The following is a 24,800-nucleotide window of genomic DNA, read 5'->3' as shown; positions in this document are numbered from 1 at the left end:
CTGAAGTGTTTTGCTCCAGAAATTGGAGAACACCTTGTCAACCTGTTCCAGTACAGCTACAATAAACCTGACCATGTGGAAAATTGACCAGTTCTGTCCTGTACTCAAAAGCAGGACACACTTATTTTGATCAATTGTTGCCCCATCAGTCTACTCTCAGTAATTATTAGTGAAGTGATAGATATTGTCAACACTGCTATGAAGGAGCATCTGTTTAGCAATAACTTGCTCAGTGATGCCCTGTTGGGTTGTCAGCAGGGCTGGTTGGCTCTTGACCTCATTTCAGCCTTGGTTCAAATGTGGACAAAAGAGCTGAATTCCAGAGGTGAGGTGAGGGTGACAGCCCTTAACATCAAGGCTGCATTTGACCATGTGTGGCATCAAGGATCCCTAGCAAAATGGAATCAATGGGTATCAGGGGGCAAACTCTTCACTGGTTGGAATCATATCTGACACATAGGAAGATGATCGTTGTTGTAAGTGGTCAGTCAACTCAGCTCCAGGGCATCTGTGCAGAAGTTCCTCAGGGTAGTGTCCAAGATCCAGCCATCTTCAGCTGCTTCATCACTGTCCTTCCCTCCATTATAAAGTCAAATGTGGACATTTAGGCTGATGATTGCACAATGTTCAACATCATTCAAGCCTCTTCAGATACTCCCAAGTTCAAATGTAACAAGATCTAGACAAAATCCAGGCTTGGGCTGATAAGTGGCAAGTAACTTTTTTACCACACAAATGTCAGGAAATGACCACCTCCAAAAGAGACAATCTATCCATTACATCTTGACATTCAATGACCATATCTAAGTCCTTCACTCTAAACATACTTGAGGTCACCTTTGAGCAGAACTGAACTAGACTTATATAAATACTGTGGCTTCAAGAGAAGATCAGAGGCAAGGAATATTGGAGTGAGCAACTCACCCCCTAATTCTTCAAAGCCTGTCCACCATCTACAAGGCATAAGTCAAGAGTGTGATAGAATACTTCCCACTTGCTTGTTTGAGTGCAGTTAGAATAATACTCCAGAAGCTTGACACCATCCAGGACACTGGATTAGCACCGTCTCCTTAAATGTTTGTCACTCCTCAATCAATGTTCAGTAGCAACTGTACTATCTCCAAGATGCAAGATAAAAACTTCCCAAAAGTCCTTAGACAGCACCTTCTAAACCCATGGCCACTGCCATTCATAAAGACAAGGGTGGTTGATACAGGGGAACTCCACTACTTGCAAGTTCCTCTCCTAGCCATTCACCACTCTGACTTGCAAACATATCACAATTCCTTCACTGCAGTGTCAAAATCCCAAAATTCCTTCCCTAAAGGCATTGTAGCTCAACCTACAGAACATAGATTGCAGTGGCTCAAAAAAGCTCATACCACCTTCTCAAAGCCAACTAAAGGTGGACAATAAGTACTAGCCTGGCCAGTGATGCCCCCATCCCACAAATGAATAAAAAAAGGAAGTCTTCAACACAATTTTTTTGTGTTGATAACCTTTTGACATAAGCAGGATTATTATCTTGGCCAGTTTTCCCAACCTGTATTCAAAACAAAATTGCATAATGTGTTTCAAGGGTACCTGAATGTGGACTCAACATGTAATGTTGATCATGTATGTATGTGATGTCATTTTTAATTGACATGCAAGGAATGAATCTTTGATACTCTCCACCAGAGAAAGTTGCTTTATTATTGTGTATATTGAAGACTGGACTAGACAGAGTTTTGTTCTCTGAGGAAATCAATGGATTAAGGAGTGGACAAGAATTTGGAGCTGAGGCAAAAGATCAGTTGTCATTGTAAGGAATGGTGGGGAAGGCTCAAGGAACCATATACTGGATTAGGTAAAAACAATGACTGCAGATGCTGAAAATCAAATACTGGAATTAGTGGTGCTGGAAGAGCACAGCAGTTCAGGCAGCATCCAACGAGCAGCGAAATCAACGTTTTGGGCAAAAGCCCTTCATCAGGAATAAAGGCAGTGAGCCTGAAGCATGGAGAGATAAGCTAGAGGAGGGTGGGGGTGGGGAGAGAGTAGCATAGAGTACAATGGGTGAATGGGGGAGGGGATGAAGGTGATAGGTCAAGGAGGAGAGGGTGGAGTGGATAGGTGGAAAAGAAGATAGGCAGGTCGGACAAGTCAAGGAGACAGTAACTGAGCTGGAAGTTTGAAACTAGGATGAGGTGGGGGAAGAGGAAATGAGGAAGCTGTTGAAGTCCACATTGATGCCCTGGGGTTGAAGTGTTCCGAGGCGGAAGATGAGGCGTTCTTCCTCCAGGCGTCTGGTGGTGAGGGAGCGGCGGTGAAGGAGGCCCAGGACCTCCATGTCCTCGGCAGAGTGGGAGGGGGAGTTGAAATGTTGGGCCACGGGGCGGTTTGGTTGATTGGTGCGAGTGTCTCGGAGATGTTCCCTAAAGCGCTCTGCTAGGAGGCGCCCAGTCTCCCCAATGTAGAGGAGACCACATCGGGAGCAACGGATACAGTAAATTATATTGGTGGATGTGCAAGTGAAACTTTGATGGATGTGGAAGGCTCCTTTAGGGCCTTGGATAGAGGTGAGGGAGGAGGTGTGGGCACAGGTTTTACAGTTCCTGCGGTGGCAGGGGAAAGTGCCAGAATGGGAGGGTGGGTCGTAGGGGGGTGTGGACCTGACCAGGTAGTCACGGAGGGAACGGTCTTTGCGGAAGGCGGAAAGGGGTGGGGAGGGAAATATATCCCTGGTGGTGGGGTCTTTTTGGAGGTGGCGGAAATGTGGGTGGATGATTTGGTTGATGCGAAGGTTTGTAGGGTGGAAGGTGAGCACCAGGGGCGTTCTGTCCTTGTTACGGTTGGAGGGGTGGGGTCTGAAGGCGGAGGTGCGGGATGTGGACGAGATGCATTGGAGGGCATCTTTAACCACAGGGGAAGGGAAATTGCGGTCTCTAAAGAAGAAGGCCATCTGGTGTGTCCTATGGTGGAACTGGTCCTCCTGGGAGCAGATACGGCGGAGGCAGAGAAATTGGGAATACGGGATGGCATTTTTGCAAGAGATAGGGTGGGAAGAGGTGTAATCCAGGTAGCTATGGGAGTCAGTGGGTTTGTAAAAAATGTCAGTGTCAAGTCGGTCGTCACTAATGGAGATGGAGAGGTCCAGGAAGGGGAGCGAGGTGTCAGAGATAGTCCAGGTAAATTTAAGGTCAGGGTGGAATGTGTTGGTGAAGTTGATGAATTGCTCAACCTCCTCGCGGGAGCACGAGGTGGCGCCAATGCAGTCATCAATGTAGCGGAGGAAGAGGTGGGGAGTGGTGCCGGTGTAATTACGGAAGATCAACTGTTCTACATAGCCAACAAAGAGACAGGCATAGCTGGGGCCCATACGTGTGCCCATGGCTACCCCTTTGGTCTGGAGGAAGTGGGAGGATTCAAAGGAGAAATTGTTAAGGGTGAGGACCAGTTCGGCCAAACGAATGAGAGTGTCAGTGGAAGGGTACTGTTGGGGACGTCTGGAGAGGAAAAAACGGAGGGCTTGGAGGCCCTGGTCATGGCGAATGGAGGTGTAGAGGGATTGGATATCCGTGGTGAAGATAAGGCGTTGGGGGCCAGGGAAACGGAAGTCTTGGAGGAGGTGGAGGGCGTGTGTGGTGTCTCGAACGTATGTGGGGAGTTCCTGGACTAGGGAGGATAGGACAGTGTCAAGGTAGGTAGAGATGAGTTCAGTGGGGCAGGAGCATGCTGAGACAATGGGTCGGCCAGGGTGGTCAGGCTTGTGGATCTTGGGAAGGAGGTAGAACCGGGCAGTGCGGGGTTCCCGGACTATGAGGTTGGAAGCTGTGGGTGGGAGATCTCCTGAGGTGATGAGGTTCTGTATGGTCTGGGAGATGATGGTTTGGTGATGGGGGGTGGGGTCATGGTCGAGGGAGCAGTAGGAAGAGGTGTCCTCGAGTTGGCGTTTGGCTTCAGCAGTGTAGAGGTCAGTGCGCCAGACTACCACTGCGCCCCCTTTATCCGCTGGCTTGATGGTGAGGTTGGGATTGGAGCAGAGGGATTGGAGGGCTGCGCGTTGTGAGGGTGAGAGGTTGGAGTGGGGGAGGGGGGACGACAGGTTGAGGCGGTTAATGTCCCGGCGGCAGTTGGAAATGAAGAGGTCGAGGGCAGGTAATAGGCCAGCGCGGGGTGTCCAGGTGGATGCAGTGTGTTGGAGGTGGGTGAAGGGGTCCTCGGAAGGTGGGCGGGAGTCCTGATTGTGAAAGTAAGCTCGGAGGCGGAGGCGACGGAAGAATTGTTCGATGTCACGTTGTGTATCATTGATGCGTGGACGGAGGGGGATGAAGGTGAGTCCTTTGCTGAGGATTGATCGTTCGTCCTCAGTGAGTGGGAGGTCTGGAGGGATGGTGAAAACTCGGCAGGGCCGGGAGCTGGGATCTGGTGTGGGTGTGGAGCTGTGAGTGGGGTCGGAGCCAGTACCTGGAGTGGGTGTGATGGTGGGGGGAATGGGGGTGGAGGCATGAGCAGGGGTTATGTTGCCCTCGGGGTTCTGGGGTGTGGGGATAGTGACAGTGGGGTCTGTGGGGGCCGTGTCAGCAGAATGCAGGTGAGTGGCGCTGGTGGGGGTGGAAGTGGTGGTGATCATGGCAGTAGGGGTGGCGGGAGTCGCTGAGCATGTGGCATCAGCGATGATGTGAGGGCCGGAAGTGGCTGTGGGAGTGGCCATGATGGGGGCAGAAGTGACATCATCACTCAGCGTGGGGGTGGTAGCTGCATCAGCCGCATGGCTAATGGCGTTTCCGAGGCCAGGGGAATCTTCTGGAATGTTTGAGGAGTGCTGGTTATGGAGGTGGGTGGATAAAAGTTTGTTGTACTTACAGTTTTTGATGTTTGAGATGGAATTGAAATACTGTTTGTTGAGAGTATGAATTCTCCTGAGGATGTAGTACAGAGTGGGTCCTTTGCAATTCTGAGAGAGTGTGGCCATCAGCTGAGGCAGGGCTGACTGTAGAGAGGTTAGGTGACGGCGCAATGCTGCAAGCGTGGAGCGGAGGATCCTGAAGGAGAACTGTTGCTGGTGTTTTTGAATCTGTAGTCTGTACTGTTTGTCCTGTTCGGGTCCGAACTCTGCTGGTTTAAAGGTGGTCTGGAGTCCGTGTGGGATGAGTTGGTTACGGAGGCAGGCACTGAACCATATAGTCTATTCTTGCTCCTATATGTAGTCTCACAAAGAGAAGTCCAAAAGCCTGAACATTTCTTGGGAAAGGTGTACAAAATTGAAAATTAGTAAGTACACTAAGCACACCAGCAAATTGTGGGCAACATCTGACTCCTGACTAGTCACAGTTGATTCTCTAACTTAGAGAAGCCTGACCCTGATTGTTCGGGAGGGAGGGGAGGGGATGGAGTATGGAAATATGAAAGACTGAATTAGGCAGAGTACACAGAAGTTGCAATGGGTTGCTTTAGATGGTGATTTTTATATGACTCTATAAATGAACAAAATGAATAACCCCTCCAATCTGTAAATAGTTTAACACTCTAATGTATTTAATTAGGTGTTCTTAGTTTTTGTCTAATTATAATTTCAATAAAGATTTCCTCAAATTAAATTATGATTCCCTACAGCATAAGAACAGGCCCTTCAACCATCCAAGACTATGCTGACACATGATGACTTTTTAAACTAAAAATATTTTGGCAATGGCAAAGCTTAAGAGGTGTCTTGATAGATATATGAATAGTTTGTATCCCTCTATTCCCTACCTGATCATATATCTATCAAGATACCTCTTAAATGTTGTCATTGTATTCGTCTCCACCACCTCCTCTGGCAGTGCATTCCAGACACTTACTGCTTGCCTCTTACATCCTTTCAACTTGCCCATTTTACTTTTAATCGATGTAACATAGAACATTACAGCACAGTACAGGTCCTTCGGCCCTTGATGTTGCGCCGATCTGTCATACCAATCTGAAGCCCATCTACCCTACACTATTCCATGTACACCCATATGCTTGTCCAATAACGACTCAAATGTACTTAAAGTTGGCGAATCTACTACCATTTCTGGCAAGCATTCCATACCCTTACTACTCTCTGAGTAAAGAAACTACCTCTGACATCTGTCCTATATCTATCACCCCTCAATTTAAAGCTCTGCCCCCTCATGCTCGCTGTCACCATACTTGGAAAAAGGCTCTCCCTGTTCACCCTATCTAACCCTCTGATTATCTTTTATATCTCTATTAAGTCACTCCTCAACCTTCTTCTCTCCAAGGAAAACAGCCTCAAATCCCTCAGCCTTTCCTCATAAGACCTTCCCACCAAACCAGGCAACATGCTAGTAAATCTCCTCTGCACCCTTTCCAAAGCTTCCACATCCTTTTTATAATGCGGTGACCAGAACTGTACACAATACTCCAAGTTTTGTACAGCTGTAGCATAACTTTGTAGTTCTGGAACTTTATCCCACTATTAATAAAAGCTAAAACACTGTATGCCTTCTTAACAACTCTGTCAACCTGGGTGGCAACTTTCAAGGATCTGTGTACCTGGACACCGAGATCTCTCTGCTTATCTACACTACCAAGAATCTTACCATTACTTTGCATTCCGGTTACTCCGACCAAAGTGAATCACCTCACACTTGTCCGCCTTAAACTCCATTTGCCACCTGTCACTCCAGCTCTGCAGCTTATCTATGTCTCTCTGTAACCTACAACATCTTTCATCACTATCCACAACTCCACCGACCTTAGTGTATTCTGCAAATTTACTAACCCACCCTTCTACGCCCCCATCCAGGTCGTTTATAAAAATGACGAACAGCAGTGCACCCAGTTAACTTAGTTAACCTAGTGGTTAACATTTCTACCCTTGGAAAAAAGACTTGGACTACCCAGTCTATCCATGCCTCTCATAATTTTGTAAACCTCTTTCAGGTTGCCCCTCATTCTGTGACATTCAAGTGTAAACAAACCAAGTTTTTTCAATTTCTCCTCATAGCTAATGCCTTCCAAACCAGGCAACATCTTGGTAAACCATTTCCATATCCTCTCCATATCCTGCTGGTACCATGGCAACCAGAACTGTACACAATATTTCAAATATGATTGAACTAAAGTTCTATACATGGCAACATGACATGCCAACGTTTATACTTTGTGCCCTGAAAAATGAAGGCAAGGTGGCCATATGCTTTCTTGACCACCTAAACCACTTGTGTTGCCACGTTCAGGGAACTGTGGACCTGTATGCCTAGAACTGTGTATTTTGATACGACTAAGAGTTCTACTATTTACTGTATACAGTACTTCTCTCTTGAATTAGATCTCCCAAAATGCAAGAACTCACATCTGTCTGGATTAAACTTCATCTGCCATTTTTCTGCCTAAGTCTCTGACCTATCTGCAGGGTGTATATTCTGCTGTATCCTCTGGCATTCCTCTTCACTATCTGCAGCTCCCCAATCTTTGTGTCATCCCCAAACTTACTAATCAGGCCACCTACATTCTCTTCTAAATCATTTATATATATTACAAACAACTAGGGTTCCAGCTCTGATCCCTGTGGAACACCACTGTTCATAGATCTCCAGTCTGAAAATTTTCCTTCAAGCATTGCTCTGTCTTGTATGACCAAGCCAGTTCTGTATCCATTTTACCAGCACACCACAGATTCCATGTGACTTCATTAGTGCTGGGACTGCAGCTTTTTACAATATATATTAATGATATAGAAGATGGTATTAATAGTAACATTAGCAAATTTGCTGATGATACAAAGCTGGGTGGCAGGGTGAAATGTGAGGAGGATGTTAGGAGATTACAGGGTGACCTGGACAGTTTAGGTGAGTGGACAGATGCATAGCAGATGCAGTTTAATGTGGATAAATGTATGGTTATCCACTTTGGTGGCAAGAACAGGAAGGCAGATTACTACCTAAATGGAGTCAAGTTAGGTAAAGGGGCAGTACAAAGAGATCTGGGTGTTCTTGTACACCAGTCAATGAAAGCAAGCATGCAGGTACAGTGAAGAAAGCTAATAGCATGCTGGCCTTCAAAACAAGACGGATTGAGTATAGAAGCAAAGAGGTTCTTCTGCAGCTGTACAGGGCCCTGGTAAGACCGCACCTGGAATATTGTGTGCAGTTCTGGTCTCCAAATTTGAGGAAAGACATTTTGGCTATTGAGGGAGTGCAGCGTAGGTTCATGAGGTCAGTTCCTGGAATGGTGGGACTATCTTATGTTGAAAGATTGGAGCGACTGGGCTTGTATACCCTTGTGTTTAAAAGACTGAGAGGGGATCTGATTGAGGCGTATAAGATTATTAAAGGATTGGACACTCTGGAGGCAGGAAACATGTTTTCGCTGATGGATGAGTCCCGAACCAGAGGACACAGCTTAAAAATAAGGGGTAGGCCATTTAGATGAGGAGAAACTTCTTCACCCAGAGAGTGGTGGGTGTGTGGAATGCTCTGCCCCAGAAGGCAGTGGAGGCCCAGTCTCTGGATTCGTTAAAGAAAGAGTTGGATAGAGTTCTCAAGAATAATGGAATCAAGGGTTATGGAGATAAGGCAGGAACAGGATACTGATTGAGGAAGATCAGCCATGATCATAATGAATGGTGGTGCAGGCTCAAAGGGCAGAATGGCCTACTCCTACACCTATTGTCTATTATCTTTTGTATCAGCCTGAAGGATACAGCAGAAGGAACTTGTCAAAGGCCTTGCTTAAGTCCATATTCCATCTTGTCCTCATTAATCATTTTGCCACTTTCTGAAAAAATGCAATCAAGTTTGTGAGACACAGCCTTCCCCATACAATGCTATACTGCTTATTGCTAATATGTTTCCATATCTTTACAAATGGGAGTAGGTTCTATCCCTAAGAATCTTCTCCAATAATTTCCCTACCATTGACGGAAGGCTCACTGCTCTATAATTTCTTAAACAAAGGAACAATGTTGGCCATTCTTCAGTTCTGCGGGACTTCTCCTGTGGCTAAAGAAGATACAAGGGTTTCGTACAAGGCCCCAGCAATTGCCCCACCTGCCTCTCTCATCATTTTGGAATAATAAATCCTAACAGGTCCCGGGGATTTGTCTGTCTTAATGCTTTTCAAAACACCAAATACCTTATTTTTATATTGATATGCTCTAGAATGTCAACATACCACTCTCTAGACTCACCACCTACCATGTCCTCCTTTGTGAGTACTGATGCAAAGTATTCATTAAGGACCTCTCCTACTTCCTCTGGCTCCACATGTAAATTCTCTCCTGTGTCCTTGAATAGACCTGTCCTTTCCCAAAGCAACCCCTGCTCCTTACATAAATATAAAATGCCTTGTGATGATCCTTAATCCTATTTGCCAAGGACATTTAATGGCCCCTATTTGCCCTCCTAATTCCTTGTTTGAGTGAAGACTTGTGAAACTGCTTTCTGCAGATTGCCATGTATTTTCAATAAAGATCAAAGTAAAAGCTTCAACGTTTTTTGTAGGAATTTTACTACAACAGCTTTTCAGAATTGTGCCCTTATGTGCTCCTTATCTACTGACTATATAACAGAAACTACATATTACAGAAAATTTACAGCACAGAATCAGGCCACTAGGGTCAAATCTGAACTGCTATTTAATCTCTATGAGCTACCTCAAATCTGTCAACATACCCTTCTACTTTCTCCCTTCTACACTTTCCTTGCTTTGCTATTAATCTAAGATCCATATTGTCAATCACACCCTGACAAAGGAAATATATCCTTTGTTTAACTATCCTAGCGAGTTTTGAAAACCAGCAGACAAAACGCGCCCAGAAACCCTAGCCACTCTCCCGTACATCAAAGATATCTTGGAAATGACTGCTAGACTACTCAGACCCCTTGGCATCATGGTAGCCCACAAACCCACCAACACACTAAAACAGCAGCTAATGAACTTGAACGACCCTGTACAGACAACAAGCAAAACTAATGTTATTTACAAAATACTGTGCAAGGACTGTAACAAACATTACATTGGACAAACAGGCAGAAAACTAGCCACCAGAATACATGAACATCAACTAGCCACAAAATGACATGACCCACTCTCATTAGTATCCTTACATATCTATGAGGAGGGGCACCACTTTGATTGGGACAACACATCCATTCTAGGAAAAGCCAAACAGAGACACACACACACAAGAATTCCTAGAAGCATGGCACCTAACCAGAACTCTATCAACAAACACGTCGAGTTAGACCCCATCTACCACCTCCTGAGAAAAAGAACAGGAAATGACATTGCCACCGGAAATGATGTCACCACAGGAAATGGCATCACCAACCTAAAGAAACCCAAACATATAAATAGAAAGCAGGAATTATCAATAGTGCTTCACCCAGAGGCCCACTGAAGATGTTACCTAGTAGGGTAACAAAACATCTGGAAATGAACTTTCCAGCTCAGCGAGCAAACCTACATTTATTAACTTTCCTATATTTCTGATCCTGAGTTTTAGTGATCCTATCTCCTATGTCTACCCTATCAGATAGCCTTACAATTTTAAATATCACTATTCAAGCCCTAGCTTGTCTTTTTCAGTAGTTGTTCCTTTAGACATCTGGCTTCAGGCTTAAATCCTGTAGTGAAACTAGAAACTTTTTTTGCAACGTTGAGAACAAAATTATTCAGATTCTGAAACCGTTCTTTTTGTTTGAAGGATAGCTAATTTAACCTACCATTTAAAAAGTGAGGTAGAGAGAAAACAGCAAATTATAGACCAGTGAGTCTGTCATCAATTGTGGGGAAGATGCTGCAGCCCATTATCAAGGACTTTGAGTGCCACAACGATTGGTGCTGGGTCCTCTACTTTTTGTCATTTACATAAATGATTTGGATGCGAGCATAAGAGGTACAGTTAGTAAGTTTGCAGATGACACCAAAGTTGGAGGTGTAATGGACAGTGAAGAGGGTTACCTCAGATTACAACAGGATCTTGATCAGATGGGCCGATCGGCTGAGAAGTGGCAGATGGAGTTTAATTCAGATAAATGTGAGGTGCTGCATTTTGGGAAAGCAAATCTTAGCAGGACTTATACATTTAATGGTAAGGTCCTAGGGAGTGTTGCTGAACAAAGAGACCTTGGAGTGCAGGTTCATAGCTCCTTGAAAGTAGAGTCGCAGGTAGACAGGATAGTGAAGAACGCATTTGGTATGCTTTCCTTTATTGGTCAGAGTATTGAGTACAGTAGTTGGGAGGTCATGTTGCGGCTGTACAGGACATTGGTTAAGCCACTGTTGGAATATTGCACGCAATTCTGGTCTTCTTCCTATCGGAAAGATGTTGTGAAAGTTGAAAGGGTTCAGAAAAGATTTACAAGGATGTTGCCAGGGTTGGAGGATTTGAGCTATAGGGAGAGGCTGAACAGACTGGATCTGTTTTCCCTGGAGCATCGGTGGCTGAGGGGTGACCTTATAGAGGTTTACAAAATGATGAGGGGCATGGATAGGATAAATAGGCAAAGTCTTTTCCCTGGGGTCAGGGAGTCCAGAACTAGGTTTAGGGTGAGAGGGGAAAGATATAAAAGAGACCTAAGGGGCAACGTTTTCACATAGAGAGTGGTATGTGTATGGAATAAGCTGCAAGAGGATGTGGTGGAGGCTGGTATAATTGCAATATTTAAGAGACATTTGGATGGGTATATGAATAGGAAGGGTTTGGAGGGATATGGGCCGGGTGCTGGCTGGTGGGACTAGATTGGGTTGGGATATCTGGTCGGCGTCGACAGGTTGGACTGAAGGGTCTGTTTCCATGATGTACATCTCTATGACTCTATAACATTTAGAAAACAGTAATAGAATCAGACATTACATGGATTACCAAAAGGGAAATCATGCTTGACAAATCTACTAGAATTCTTTGAGGATGTAATTACTAGAGTTGATTGGGGGAACCAATGGTTTATGTAGCTTATTTGGATTTTCAGAAATCTTTTGACAATATCCCAAATAAGATATTCTACAACCTGGCTAATGAAGGCAAACATCATGTATGCCTTCTTCATCACTCTATCTACCTTTGTTGACATTCTCAGTCAACTATGGGCATGTACACCAGGGTCTATTTTTTCCTCAACAATCCCGAGGGAGCTACCATTCATTGTATAAATCATTCCCTTATTATACTTTGCAAAATGCATCATCCATCACATAGCTGGAGCAAATTCTATCTACTGTTGATCTGCCCAATTTACCAGCTGACCAATATCAGATTGTGGCCTGAGACCAAACTCCTCACCATCAACAGCACCATCGATTTTCATGTCATCTGCAAATTTACTAATTAGACAGTCTGCTTTCACATCCAAGTCGTTAGTGTACATAACATTCAGCAAGGATCTCAGCCCTAATCCCCTTGGTACACCGTTGGCTACAGTCTTCCAATCACAAAAACAACCCTCTATCATTATCCTTTGCCTTCTATTTATAAGCCAACTATGTGTCTAGTTTGCCAAATTGCCTTGGATTCCATAGACTTTTACCTTTTGGACCAGCTTTCCATTTCGGATCCTATCAAAGGCCTTACTAAAGTCCATGTTAACCACATTAACTGCAGTACTCTCATCAATATATGCAGTTATCTTTCCAAAGCCCTGAATTAAATTAGTCAGACAGGATCGCCCTCCAACAATTCTGTGCTAACTATCCCTGATCAATCCCTGTCTTTTCAAGTGGTTATTAGTGCTATCCTTCAGAATGTTTTCCAAAAATCTCCTTACCATTGATGTTAAGCTATAATTATCTGGATTATCCCAATTGCCCATCTTGAACAAAGGAACCACATTAGCTATCCTCCAGTTATCTGGCACTTCACCTGTGGCCAGCCAAGTAATAAGTATCTTCTCCAGGGCCCCATAATATCCTCCTTTGCCTCTTACAGCAGCCTGGGATACATTTCATCAGGTGCTTTGGTTTTATGTTCCTTTATGTCTGTTTAAACATCTATTACCTCCTCTTTATTAATTTTAACATGCTTTTGAATCTCACCATCTCAACTGAAATCAGTTGCAATGTCTTTTTTCTTTGTGAGTACTGATGAGAAGTATTAATTTAAGACCTCACCCATGTCCTTTGGCTCTATGCATGGATTGCACTTTGGTCTCTAATAGGTCCACTCTTTCTTGCGAAATCCTTTTGCTCTGAGTGTACTTATAAAATGCCTTGGAGCTTTCCTTAATTATTTCGCACTCTATGGCCCCTCTCTGTCCTCCTAATTTCCTTATTAAGCATCCCCTTACATACACTATATTCATTATTGGCCTCCACTGTTTTAATGCTCTGTACCTAACATACACTTTCTGCTTTTTCTTTATCAAATGCTTGATGTCCCTCACCTTCCAGGGATTTCCTGCCTTTGACCTACACTCTTAGAGAAACATCCTGGTTCTGAATTGTCATTATACTACTTCTAAAATACTTCCCCTACCAAATATTGACTTGCCTGAAGGTAGCTGCAAAGGAGAAAGTGAGGACTGCAGATGCTGGAGATCAGAGTCGAGAGTGTGGTGCTAGAAAAGCACAGCAGGTCAGGCAGCATCTGAGGAACAGGAGAATCGGCATTTCAGGCAAGAGTCCTTCATTAGGAAAGCAGCTGCACCCAATCTATGATTACCAGATCATGTCTAATAATATTGAAATTGGCCTGCTCCCAATTTAGGTACCACTTCTGCTCTATCCTTAACTGTTTTCATAATGACTTTGAAATTTACAGAGTGATACTCACTATCACAAAAATGCTCATGCACTGACACTTCAAACACTTGACTGGCTTTATTCCCTAGGATTAGGTCAAGTATTGTCCCATATCTCCTAGAACTGTCTACATACTGGCATAAAGAGCTCTCTTGGAGGCACTTTCAAAATTCCACTCCATCTAATCATTTCACACAAAGGTGATCCCAGTTAAATTAAAAACCCCTCCAAGCACAATCCTATTCCTGTCACATATATCTACTCATCTACACATGTTTGTTCATATATCAGCTTCATTTTTCCACTGATCATTAAAGTTCACCTGAACATTGGTGGGAAATTATATGTTGACACTTTAGATTTATATCAAGTGAATTAACTGAGGGCCATTCTTCTCAAAAGTAATCAAATTACAGTGTTCTGTCTGAAATAACTCTTAGTGTTGAATTTTGTCAATTCCAGTTAGTTTCCTGGAAAGTTTCAGTAAGTTTTTTAATGTAATTTTATGGTACTCACCTCGATGCATGTACCAAACCTAAGACCATAAGACATAAGAGCAGAAATTAGGCCATTCAGCCCATCGGGTCTGCTCTGCCATTGAATCATGGCTGATAAGTTTCTCAACCCTATTTTCCCACCTTCTCCCCATAACCCTTGATCTGCTTGACAATCCAGAATCTATCTATCTCTGTCTTAAATATACTCAATGACCTGATTCACCACTCCCTGGCTGAAGAAGTTTCTCCCTATCTCTGTTCTAAAAGGTCTTTCTTTTACTCTAATGCTGTGCCCTTGCGCCCTAGTCTCTCCTACCAATGGAAACATCTTCCCAAAATCCACTCTGTCCAGGCCATTCAGTATTCTGTAAGTTTTAATTAGGTCCCCCCTTATCTTTCTAAACTCCAAGAATAGGAGAAAGTGAGGACTGCAGCTGCTGGAGATCAGAGTCAAAATGTGTGACGCTGGAAAAGCACAGCAGGTCAGGCAGCATTCGAGGAGCAGGAGAGTTGACTTTTCAGGCATAAGCCCTTCATCAGGAAGGCTTATGCCTGAAACGTCTGTGCTTTGCCAGTGCCACACGTTTTGACTCCATCAAGTATAGACCCAGAGCCCTCAAACAGTCCTGATACGTTAAGCTTTTCATTCCTGGGATATTCTTGTGAACCTCCTCTGAACATGCTTCAGGGCCAGTACATCCTTCCTGAGATATGGGACCCAAAACTGTGCACAATGCTCCAAATGTCATCTGATAAGAGCCTTATTGAGCCTCAGAAGTACATCTCTGCTTTTATATTCAAGTCCTCTCAAATAAATGTCAATATTGTATTTGTCTTCCTAACTACAGACTCAACCTGCAAGTTTATCTTGAGAGAATCTTGGAGGAGAACTTCCAAGTCTCTTTGAGATTCAGACTTCTGAATTTTCTCCCCATTTAGAAAATAGTCAATACATCCATTCTTCTTACCAAACTGCATAACCTCACACTTTCCCACATTGTATTCCATCTGCTACTTTTTTGCCCACTGTCCTAACCTGTCCAAATCCTTCTGCAACCTCTCCTCTACCCTCAATACTACCTATCCCTCTGCCTATCTTTGTATTGCCTGCAAATTTAGCCAAAATGCCCTCAGTTCCTTCATCTGAACCATTAATGTATAAAGTGAAAAGTTGTCACAAAACTGACCCTTGTGGAACACCACTTGTCACTGGCTGCCGTCCTAAAGACGACCCTTTTATGTCCACTATCTGCTTTCTGCCAGACAGCTAATCTTCTATTCATGCTAGCACCTTGCCTGTAACACCACAGGCCCTTATCTTGATCAGCAACCTCGTTTGTGGCACCTGGTCAAAAGCCTTCTTAAAATCCAGGTCGATAACATCCATTGACTCTCCTTGGTCTAATCTGCTCATTACTTTCTCAAAGAATTAGTAGATTTATCAGGCCTGACCTCCCCTTGATGAAACCATGCTGACTTTGGCCTATTTTACCATACACTCCTAAGTATTCAGAAATCTCATCCTTCACAATGGACTCTAAGATCTTACCCACTACCAAGATTAGGCTAATCGGCCTGTAATTTTCTGTCTTTGCCTTACTCCCATTTTAAACAGGTGTGTCATGTTAGCCATTTTCCAGTCCTCTGGGACTGTTCCTGACTCTAATAATTTCTGAAAGATCACCACTAACACTTTGACTATTTCTTCAGCTATCTCCTTTAGAACTCTGGGGTTAGTCCATCCATTAAGGTGATTTATCCACCTTCAGTTCATTCAGTTTTTCTAGTACTTTCTCCTTGGTGATGGTCACCATACTCAACTTTACCCCTGACTCTCTTGTACCTTTGGGATATTACTCATGTTTTCCACCGTGAAGACTGATGCAAAGTGATTATTCAGTTTCTCAGCAATTTCCTTGTTCCCCACTACAGTATAATTTTTCCGCAGTCCAATGTCCACTTTTGCCCTATATATCAATGTAAAGAAAGGATATTTCACAGTTTTGAGAGCTACGTCTGCATTGAAGCTGCTATTGTTTATTTGCGGCTGCTCACCACCATCTGAGGCCTGGATTGGGTAACTTTGAGGCATGCAGATTTTCTGTTGTGCAGTGACTGTCTGCCTGATCAATTTCAGACCTCATCTTCCATTGGGGCAATGAGAGTGGTTTGCTGCTTCTGCTTTAGGGCCTTTCCTGAGGATTTCTCTTTTGCTGGTGACTACTTTGAATTAAATTGATTTACATGAAAGTTTTACTGAGCCAGATATCTGTTACTGATACTGCTATGTAGTGAGATCATAGTAGAGAGAGGCAGATCTGTTTTCATGCTGATGAACAGCACAATTTATTGACTGTGTAACATTATGTGTGTAACGACACGAGGTAAACTCTCCTGCTTAATTTAAAACAGCAACACAGAAAAGATTTATCCTGTGCAGTAATCTGTAAAATTTGGAGTGGCCAAGAACAATGTAAAGTAAAAATTAACAACTTTATTTCTTAAAGTATAGCAGAGAATAATTAACTAACCACTATTTATAATTTCTTTCTCGAACCTATCTTCTACCTTTCCTTCTATAATACTAATCCAATAAAACTCTCAATTAAGATTTACAAAACAACACTTCTTATCTCAAAACCAGGCAGCTGTAGGTTCTTGTCTTCGTATGTTCCTGTGTCTTCTTTTCTCCTTGTTAGGAATTTCTGCATTACAGTTTACTGATCAAAAAGGTACTTTTAAGAGAGAGCTATTTTCAAGCAATCTGTTTACATGTTGAGCAGTTCTACTCTCAACTCTTCAATTTTCCACTGGTCTTATATCCCAGAGCATCGGATTATGTCTTGGCTTTTAAGATTGTCAATATACTCAATTCAAATTTAATTGGAAATTGGTATTTTTATCAGGGTATAGTTTACACTGATTGGCTGGATTTGAATTTGTTTTTCTCCAGGCAACGAATTACTCAAGTTGTTCAACCCAGTGTTACATTGTTGCCTTATTGAAAACACTTGGTGCTGTCCAGTAGTTCTGTTGTTAGTAACTCTCTTAAAGGTACACCCACAGCTTCATAACATGTGCTTAAATGGGAAGGAGAGAGTGTTCTTTGGAATTGTTATAATTCTATGTGACAGTACAATTGGACAAGTCAGGTCCCAGAATGAAACAAAAGAAGAAATTGCTGGAAACACACCTGTGGAGAGAAATCAGAGTTAATGTTTCGGGTCCAGTGACCCTTCTTCAGAATGAAATCTGGATTTATGGATCATTTCATTTTTAATTTATTAATGTGGTGGTGAATTGCTGACACATTTTCATATGAGGCTGAACAGTTCTTTGAACAACATTGTGGAAGTTAATTCCACAAAAGAGGAATGAAAAAATAACAAATATCTAAATATTGAAGGCAGTTGGCACGTTCTACAAACACAGCAAAATTAAGTTTCAACTCATTTCCTGCCATGATCCATTGCATCAACTGCAGACCAGAAATATTACACCCCATATTTTAACACTGAGAAGTTCTACTTCACTGACTTCTGACAGTTTTTTGACCTTGTATTGTGATGACAAGTCGATGCGTCATTTCCAAACCTGCTGATATGGTCTTTTCACAAATCTGAGAGCTTAGTTTTTTTTTTGTTCAAATAATGTGCAAATTTCTAACCAAACTTTTGGAAATTTGATAAATCAAACCTTCTAGTGAGGTAACTTATTCTCTGAACCATTGCTCGGAAAGAAATTAAACTCGCTTTTGCTGTAAGTGCTGGTGATTTTGAATTGAACTGAGAAACTGAAAAAGAAACTTACAATATAAATTTCCTTCTGTTAATACTACATGGGTGTGCAGTCACCTGCTCTCTAAGACATACTGGATTAAGTCACTATCCTGGAAGGAAGCTTTGACTTTTTCTTAAAGAGAAAACTCTTCACTGAAGTAACCAAGGCCCATTTGTCAGTATTTTAAAATTCAAACTCAAAAATTATTCTATAAAAGTTTATACAGTTTTATCAAAGACCTTGCAGGTTGTAGCCGAGTTCACGTGTGTCCCATGTTTTACTGGTAATGTTCCCCATTATGCTCACGAGTGGGACCCCTTACCATCTACTGAAAACTACAAAAGCTGGAGATTACAGTGGCTCAGACAGCATCTATGGAGGGAGATCAAGCTAATGTTTTGAATCTTAATGACTCATCATCAGAGCTAAAGTCATTTAGCACTGCAGTCAACTTTAAGACCTTAGGAAATAGGCATTAAGTACAGGGCTTTTTAGCTGTATGCCCAATTAATACTTATGTTAATTTTTTGATGGGGCAAGTGATTGTTTTAAATTCCTCCATTCCTTTTGCCCCATGATTTACTCTTGTTACTGGCATTGGCAGCAGCATGTTGTAGCATGTGAAATTGCCCACCTCAGCTGAAGTTGACCAAATTAGTTGCAGGAGTATCATGGCTCCAAACTACCATTGCCAGGCATCATAATTTGTTATCTATACATTGTCAGGTACTTTCTTGATGTTGGCACTTTCCATGTTGCTGAAGGACCTTTATTGACATGAGCAAGCATTTTAATAAAAAAACTTGAAGAGACTATCTCAATGCAGTTTAAAATCTGGAATTAAGATTAATATAAAGGCAAAGAGGTGAGGGATCAAAAAGTGTGGTGCTGAAAAAGCACAGCCAGTCAGACAGCATCCGAGGAGCGGGAGAGTCAATGTTTCGAGCATAAGCTCTTCATCAGGAATGCCTGAAATACCAACTCTCCTGCTCCTCGGATGCTACCTGACCGGCTGTGCTTTTCCAGCACCACGCTCTTCGACATTGATCTCTAGTATTTGCAGTCCTGACCTTCTCTGAGAAGAGGTGAGGGGGCCAGCATACAATACCAATCCCTTTTCAATATGATTATTTAATTGTTGGGAACGGAATGAAAAGGTAATGCGTCATCTTCAACATGAACTTTTGAAAAAAGTTGCAGTTATATCTTGGGATTGTGATCATAATTCATTGTCCCTTTTCACCCGCTTTTATATCCCTGCTGCCTTTGACCCTGTAGAGTACCTCAACTTTACTTATTGCAATTGGCCATTTTTATATTTCAGGACTACCCTCTCAAAACTTTGGGTTTGTCTTAAGTCTGGATGCATGCACCTTTTCCAAAGACTACCAGTAGTCCGAGCAGTGCCCAGTGCCCCAAGTAGCTTTGCTGGGATTGGAAATGCGGTCCTTTTAGTTGGTTGGCAGATTTTGGAGGTGGGATCTCCTTTCAACTGGTGAAAGTCTCTGCCCAAAACTCTACAGATTGTCTCCAAGACCATGGGTCTCCAGACTGTTAAGTCCAAGGTTTTGCTGGAGATTGATTGTATAGACCCTGGAAAGGTGGGCCGGGGTCTAGATTTAGCAGGTCGAGACTGGGGTGATGTGGAGGATGTGGCCTCCTGTGGACATAGGGTAACTTCAACACCTGCCACTGCTAGTTGGGGTGGCCAACAGTGGGTGGTGAGGCCACCCTATGTCAACACTACAGTCAAGAAAACAGACTAAAACCTTTACTTCCTCAGAAGGCTAAGGAAATTCAGAATGTCCACAATGACTCTGATCAATTTTTATAGATGCACCATAGAAAGCATCCTATCCAAATGCATCACTGTGTGGTTTGGCAACTGCTTTTGCCAAGACTGCAAGAAATTACAGAGAGTTGTGAATGCAGCCCAGTTCATCATGAAAACCAGCCTTACTTGCATTAACTCTGTCTCACTTCCCTCTGTCTTGGGAAAGCATAATCAAAAACCCCCTCACACCCTGGTTATATTCTTTTCCTTCCTTTCCCATCGGGAAGAAGATACAAAAGTCTGAAAACACATACCAACAGATTTATGAACATTTCTTCCCTGCTATTATTAAACTTATAAATTCTCAACTCTGATCTCCAGCATCTGCAGTCCTCACTTTCTCTCTTACAAACAGACCTCTCATGTATTAGAGTTGATCTTTCTCTGCACCTTCTCTGTTGCTATAACACTATATTCTACATTCTGTTCTGTTACCCTCCTGTATTTGTGTGAGGTATGATTTTTCTGGTTAGCACTCAAAACAATACTTTTCACTATATCTTGGTACATGTAACAATAAAAATTCAAATCACATCAAATTAGCTCTCTACGAACTTCAGTTCATCTCTGGGTATAAGAAACTTGCACAGGGGAGTATGTACTGAAAATAACAAATGCTGGAGATCGCAGCGGCTCAGATATCATCTTTGGAGAGAGAGCAAGCTAATGTTTCAAGTCCAGATGATTCTTCATCAAATCTAGACTCAAAACATTAGCTTGCTTTCTCTTCATGGATGTTGTCTGCCCTACTGTGATCTCTGGCATATGTTGCTTTCTGTACAGATTCCAGTACCTGCAGTAATTTGATCCTACAGGTGAGTATGTGGCACGTATGATACTACTGCCATGGCATGCAATTTCAACACCTGCCAAACTACTTCTGTCAGGATCTGTAAACTTTTTGCTTCAGTTTACAATAGTTACATGTAATGGCCACAAGAATATTTTGTGATTCCAACTATATATTAACACTGCACAAGTCAGAATAAAACCTAGGCTTGTTGGATTCTAATTTTTTTTTAACTGTGGAGATGCTGCCAGTGTACTTCTAACATGAGAGGAATAAAATGAAATATATCACACTAGTTGAATCAAAACGTTGGAAAGATGTCATTACATACATCAGAAAAGTATTCAAATTCACACTATTTCTTTTATCCGAGCAATAACATTACAAGCATCTAAACCTCAATGAATACCGCACTACTCAGGCTTCTTGCTCAAATTCGCATTAGTACAGCTGCCATCTAGTTCCTTTCAGTGAATTTTTGTGCAGTTTGTTAGATGCTTTTGTTAGAAAGGGTAATCCCTTTCTCCGAGACTGCTAAAAATAAACTCACATTAACTTTAACTTCAAAACAATTACATGAGTTCATTGAATCTCATGTCCAGCAGTCCTTCATACTGTGGCATAGACCATGCTGACTAATGGACCTTTTGGACTATTTGACCTTTTTGTATGTTATTAGTTTGCTGTTGCCAAGCAATAGCACAGTTCAATGACTTTGCCTCCACAGCCTACTGTGCTGGAGAATTCCACAGGTTTAATATCCTTTAAGTGAAAAAGTGTTTCTTCATCTAAGTCCTATATGGTCTACCCCATATCCTGAAACAGTATCCCCTGGTCCTAGGCTCCTCGACCAGGGAAGACATTCTCTCTGAATTTATTCTGTCTGACCTTATGAGAATTTTATGTTTCATTCAATCCCTTCTCATTCTTATAAACTCTAGTGAATAAAGCCCCAGCCAAACCGATCTCTCCTCATAGGACAGTCCTGCCATCCCTGATAGAAGCCTAATGAACCTCCATTACATCCCCTTCATGGCATGTATAACCTTTTGTAGGGGCTGCCTATTTTCATTGAAAATACAAGGACACCGAGAACTTTTGGACATCTACATATCCCGGTATATATAGTAATTTAAATAATATTCCTCCCTTTTCACACTGACATGTATAGCTTCACATTTAGCCACATTGTACTGCATCTGTCATCTTTTTCCCACTCACTCAACTTGTCTAGATCTCGTTGAAACCTCCTAGCATCCTCCTCAATGTTCAAACATGCCCAGTTTTATCACTTCAGCAAATTTGGAAATGTTGCATTTGGTTCCCCAATCCAGAGTATACATATACATACTGAATAATTGGGGCCCAAAGATTTATCTGCGCAGTGTCCCACTAGTCAGTATCTGCCCTAGGAAAAAGATCCATTTACTCTGTCTACCAACTAATTCTCAATCCATGTCAATGTATTATCCCATTCTAACATTGCCTGGTAACCTCTTACGGGAGGTAGAGTCATAGAGTCATAGAGATGTACAGCATGGAACCAGACCCTTCGGTCCAACCTGTCCATGCTGAACAAATATCTCAACCCAATCTAGTCCCACCTGTCAGCATCTGGCCCATATCTGGCCTTCTAAAAATCTAACTGCTCCATTCCTACAGGCTCTGCCTTATCTATTCTACGACTTACATCCTCCAAAAACACCAGTAGATTTGATACATATGATTTGCCTATGCTGGCTTTGTCTAATCCCATTAATGTTTTCCAAATTTTCTGTTATCACGCCTTTTGTAAAAGACTCTAGCATTATCCCCACTACTGATGATAGGCTAAACAGCCTGTCATTTCCTGCATAGTTAATTTTTTACCTTTGTCTGTATTTTGCATATGGTTTCAAAACATTTTTAAATGAGACTTTTTTGTAGGTTTTGTCAAAAGAAAATAAAGTGAAATGTTAACTATTCGTGACTTTAACTTTTTAAAAATAAATGGCTGAGTAGAATGTTTTTCCATTTTCGCCCTCAGATATACAAAGCTTGGCTATGCAGGTAACACTGAACCACAGTTCATCATTCCTTCATGTAAGTATAAGCATACTTTATAATTTCTCCAGTTTTATTATTTTAAGACCTGTATTGCATATTTTTTATTCTATTGGAAGGAAATGTTGTAAGACTAATTTAAACTGAGAGAGGGGAAATCCTAAATTTTATCTAAAACAACCTTTGTGATGTTTTGAGACTGTTATTTCAATAGACTGGCACATTATAGAATCTCTGGTGAACTGTTGCTACTAATCCTTTTCCTTTTTCATTCTATGGATGTGGACATCACTGGCTAGATCAGCATTTACTGCCCAATCCTAACTGCTCTTAAGAAAATAGTGGTGAGTTGCCTCCTTGAACAAATGCTGTTCTCGAGGTTTAGGTGCACACACTGTGCTGTTAGGAAGAGAGTTGCAGGACTTTGCTTATATATTCACAGGAGGATGATATTGCCGGGTAGGCCAGCATTTATTGTCCATCCTTAATTCCTAATGGTTTGTTAAGAGTCAATCACATTGCTGTGGATCTGGAGTCACATGTAGGCCAGACTATGTTCATTGCCTGAGACTTGTGTGGTGTGAATATTACTTGCCATCTTTTAGCCGAAGCATGGATATTTTCCAGGATCAATTGCATTTGGACATGGATGGCTTCAGAGTTTGAGGAATCATGAACTTTGCATGATCCTCCTCAATTCTGACTTTATGATTGAGTGGAAATCATTGAAGTAGCTGAAAGTGATTGATCCTAGGATATGGACACAGGGTAGTGTTGTTCCTGTGTTTGAACCAGGAAACCTGAGTTTGAATCTCACGTGCTCCAGGGATGTGTAATAATATCTTTGAACAGTGTCATTAAAAAAATCTACCCTGAGGCACTTCTGAAGTGATGAATAATTTGCGGATTGCACCATTAGAAGCTTCCCAAGTCATAGTACAATTGGTAAATGAGAAATATACAAAAAAAGAGGTGTTAGAACATATGAACATAAGAACCAGGAACAGGAGAAGGCCATCTCATCCTTTGAGCCTGCTCCGCTATTCAATAAGATCATGGCGTATCTTTTTGTGGCCTCAGCTCCACTTACCCACCCTCTCACCATAACCCTTACTTCCCTTACTGTTCAAAAAATTATCTATCTTAGCTTTAAAAACATTCAATGAGGAAGCCTTAGCTACTTCACTAGAAAGGCTGTACTTAACTGTTAGTAAGGCACCATAATAAGGTAAACGTATCCAAGGGTACCAAGAAAACAAGGTTGGAAATTTGCAGAGCAACTGGTCTTAATCTTACAAAATTCTTTAGATTATCAGTGCCAGAGGACTGGAGAATTGAAAATGTTATACCATTGCTTAAGAAAAGATATACGGGCCACAGATTAATCTGGCTGTTGGGAAGGCTTGTGGAAAGATAATTTGAAACAAAATTAAAGAACGCTAACATGGATTTGTTGAGTATATATTATGTTTAACTAGCTTGGTAGAGTGTTTTAATGAGGTGATAGAAGCTGGATGAGGAGACCATGGTTTATGTGATGTATGAAGATTTCCAAAAATATTTGATAAAATGCCACATATTAGGCTTCTCAGAAAAGCAAGCCCATGAGTAAAAGAAACAGTAGCCATATGAAAGTAGAACTTGATCAGTGACAGAAAACAGAAAGAAATACTGAATGGTTGGCTTTTGACTAGAGTAAGGTATACCAAGAGTTTCCCAGGCGTCAATGTTTGGATGTTTGTTCTTCCTGATGTGTATTAATGACCTAGATTTGAATGATCTTAAAGTTTGTAGCCAATATAAAACATGGAAGAGCTGTGGGCTAAGAGGAGCATATTGGTAACTTTCAAAAAGACAAAATCAAGCATGTGTAAATGGAAGATGAAATTTAATTCAGAGAAGGGTGAATTAATGCATCTTTGTAAGACGAGTGAGGAGAGACAGGATAAAATAGAGGTTAGAGTTCTATAGGGGTTGCATGGCAGAGGGACCATTGGGGTTTCCCTTCAGCCCCATCCCCCCTCCTATTTATCTGTCAACTCCCTTCCCTCCCGCATTCCTGATGAAGGACTTATGCCCGAAGCATCGATTCTCCTGCTCCTCGGATGCTGCCTGACCTGTTGTGCTTTTCCAGCTCCACACT

General features: G+C 42.2%; 1 protein-coding gene across 9 annotated transcripts in view; it reads left to right on the top strand.

Annotated features, from left to right (window-relative positions):
* The window catches only part of LOC140480815 (actin-related protein 3B), a 196,345-nt gene that overhangs the window by 30,836 nt on the left and 140,709 nt on the right, over nt 1-24,800 (top strand). For all 9 annotated transcript variants that reach the window (XR_011961408.1, XM_072576242.1, XM_072576243.1 and 6 more), the window contains one exon: nt 22,641-22,696. Coding sequence is in view for 7 of the 9 variants with exons in the window: in XM_072576242.1 (XP_072432343.1) it covers nt 22,641-22,696 (56 nt within the window). In the remaining 2 variants the exon portion in view is untranslated. The remainder of the gene's footprint in view (nt 1-22,640; nt 22,697-24,800) is intronic.

This window comes from Chiloscyllium punctatum, chromosome 8, assembly GCF_047496795.1.
Source record: "Chiloscyllium punctatum isolate Juve2018m chromosome 8, sChiPun1.3, whole genome shotgun sequence".
In the NCBI taxonomy this organism is placed as follows: Eukaryota; Metazoa; Chordata; class Chondrichthyes; order Orectolobiformes; family Hemiscylliidae; genus Chiloscyllium; species Chiloscyllium punctatum.
Note: the sequence above shows the minus strand (reverse complement) of the source record. Positions and strands in the feature narration are given on the sequence as shown.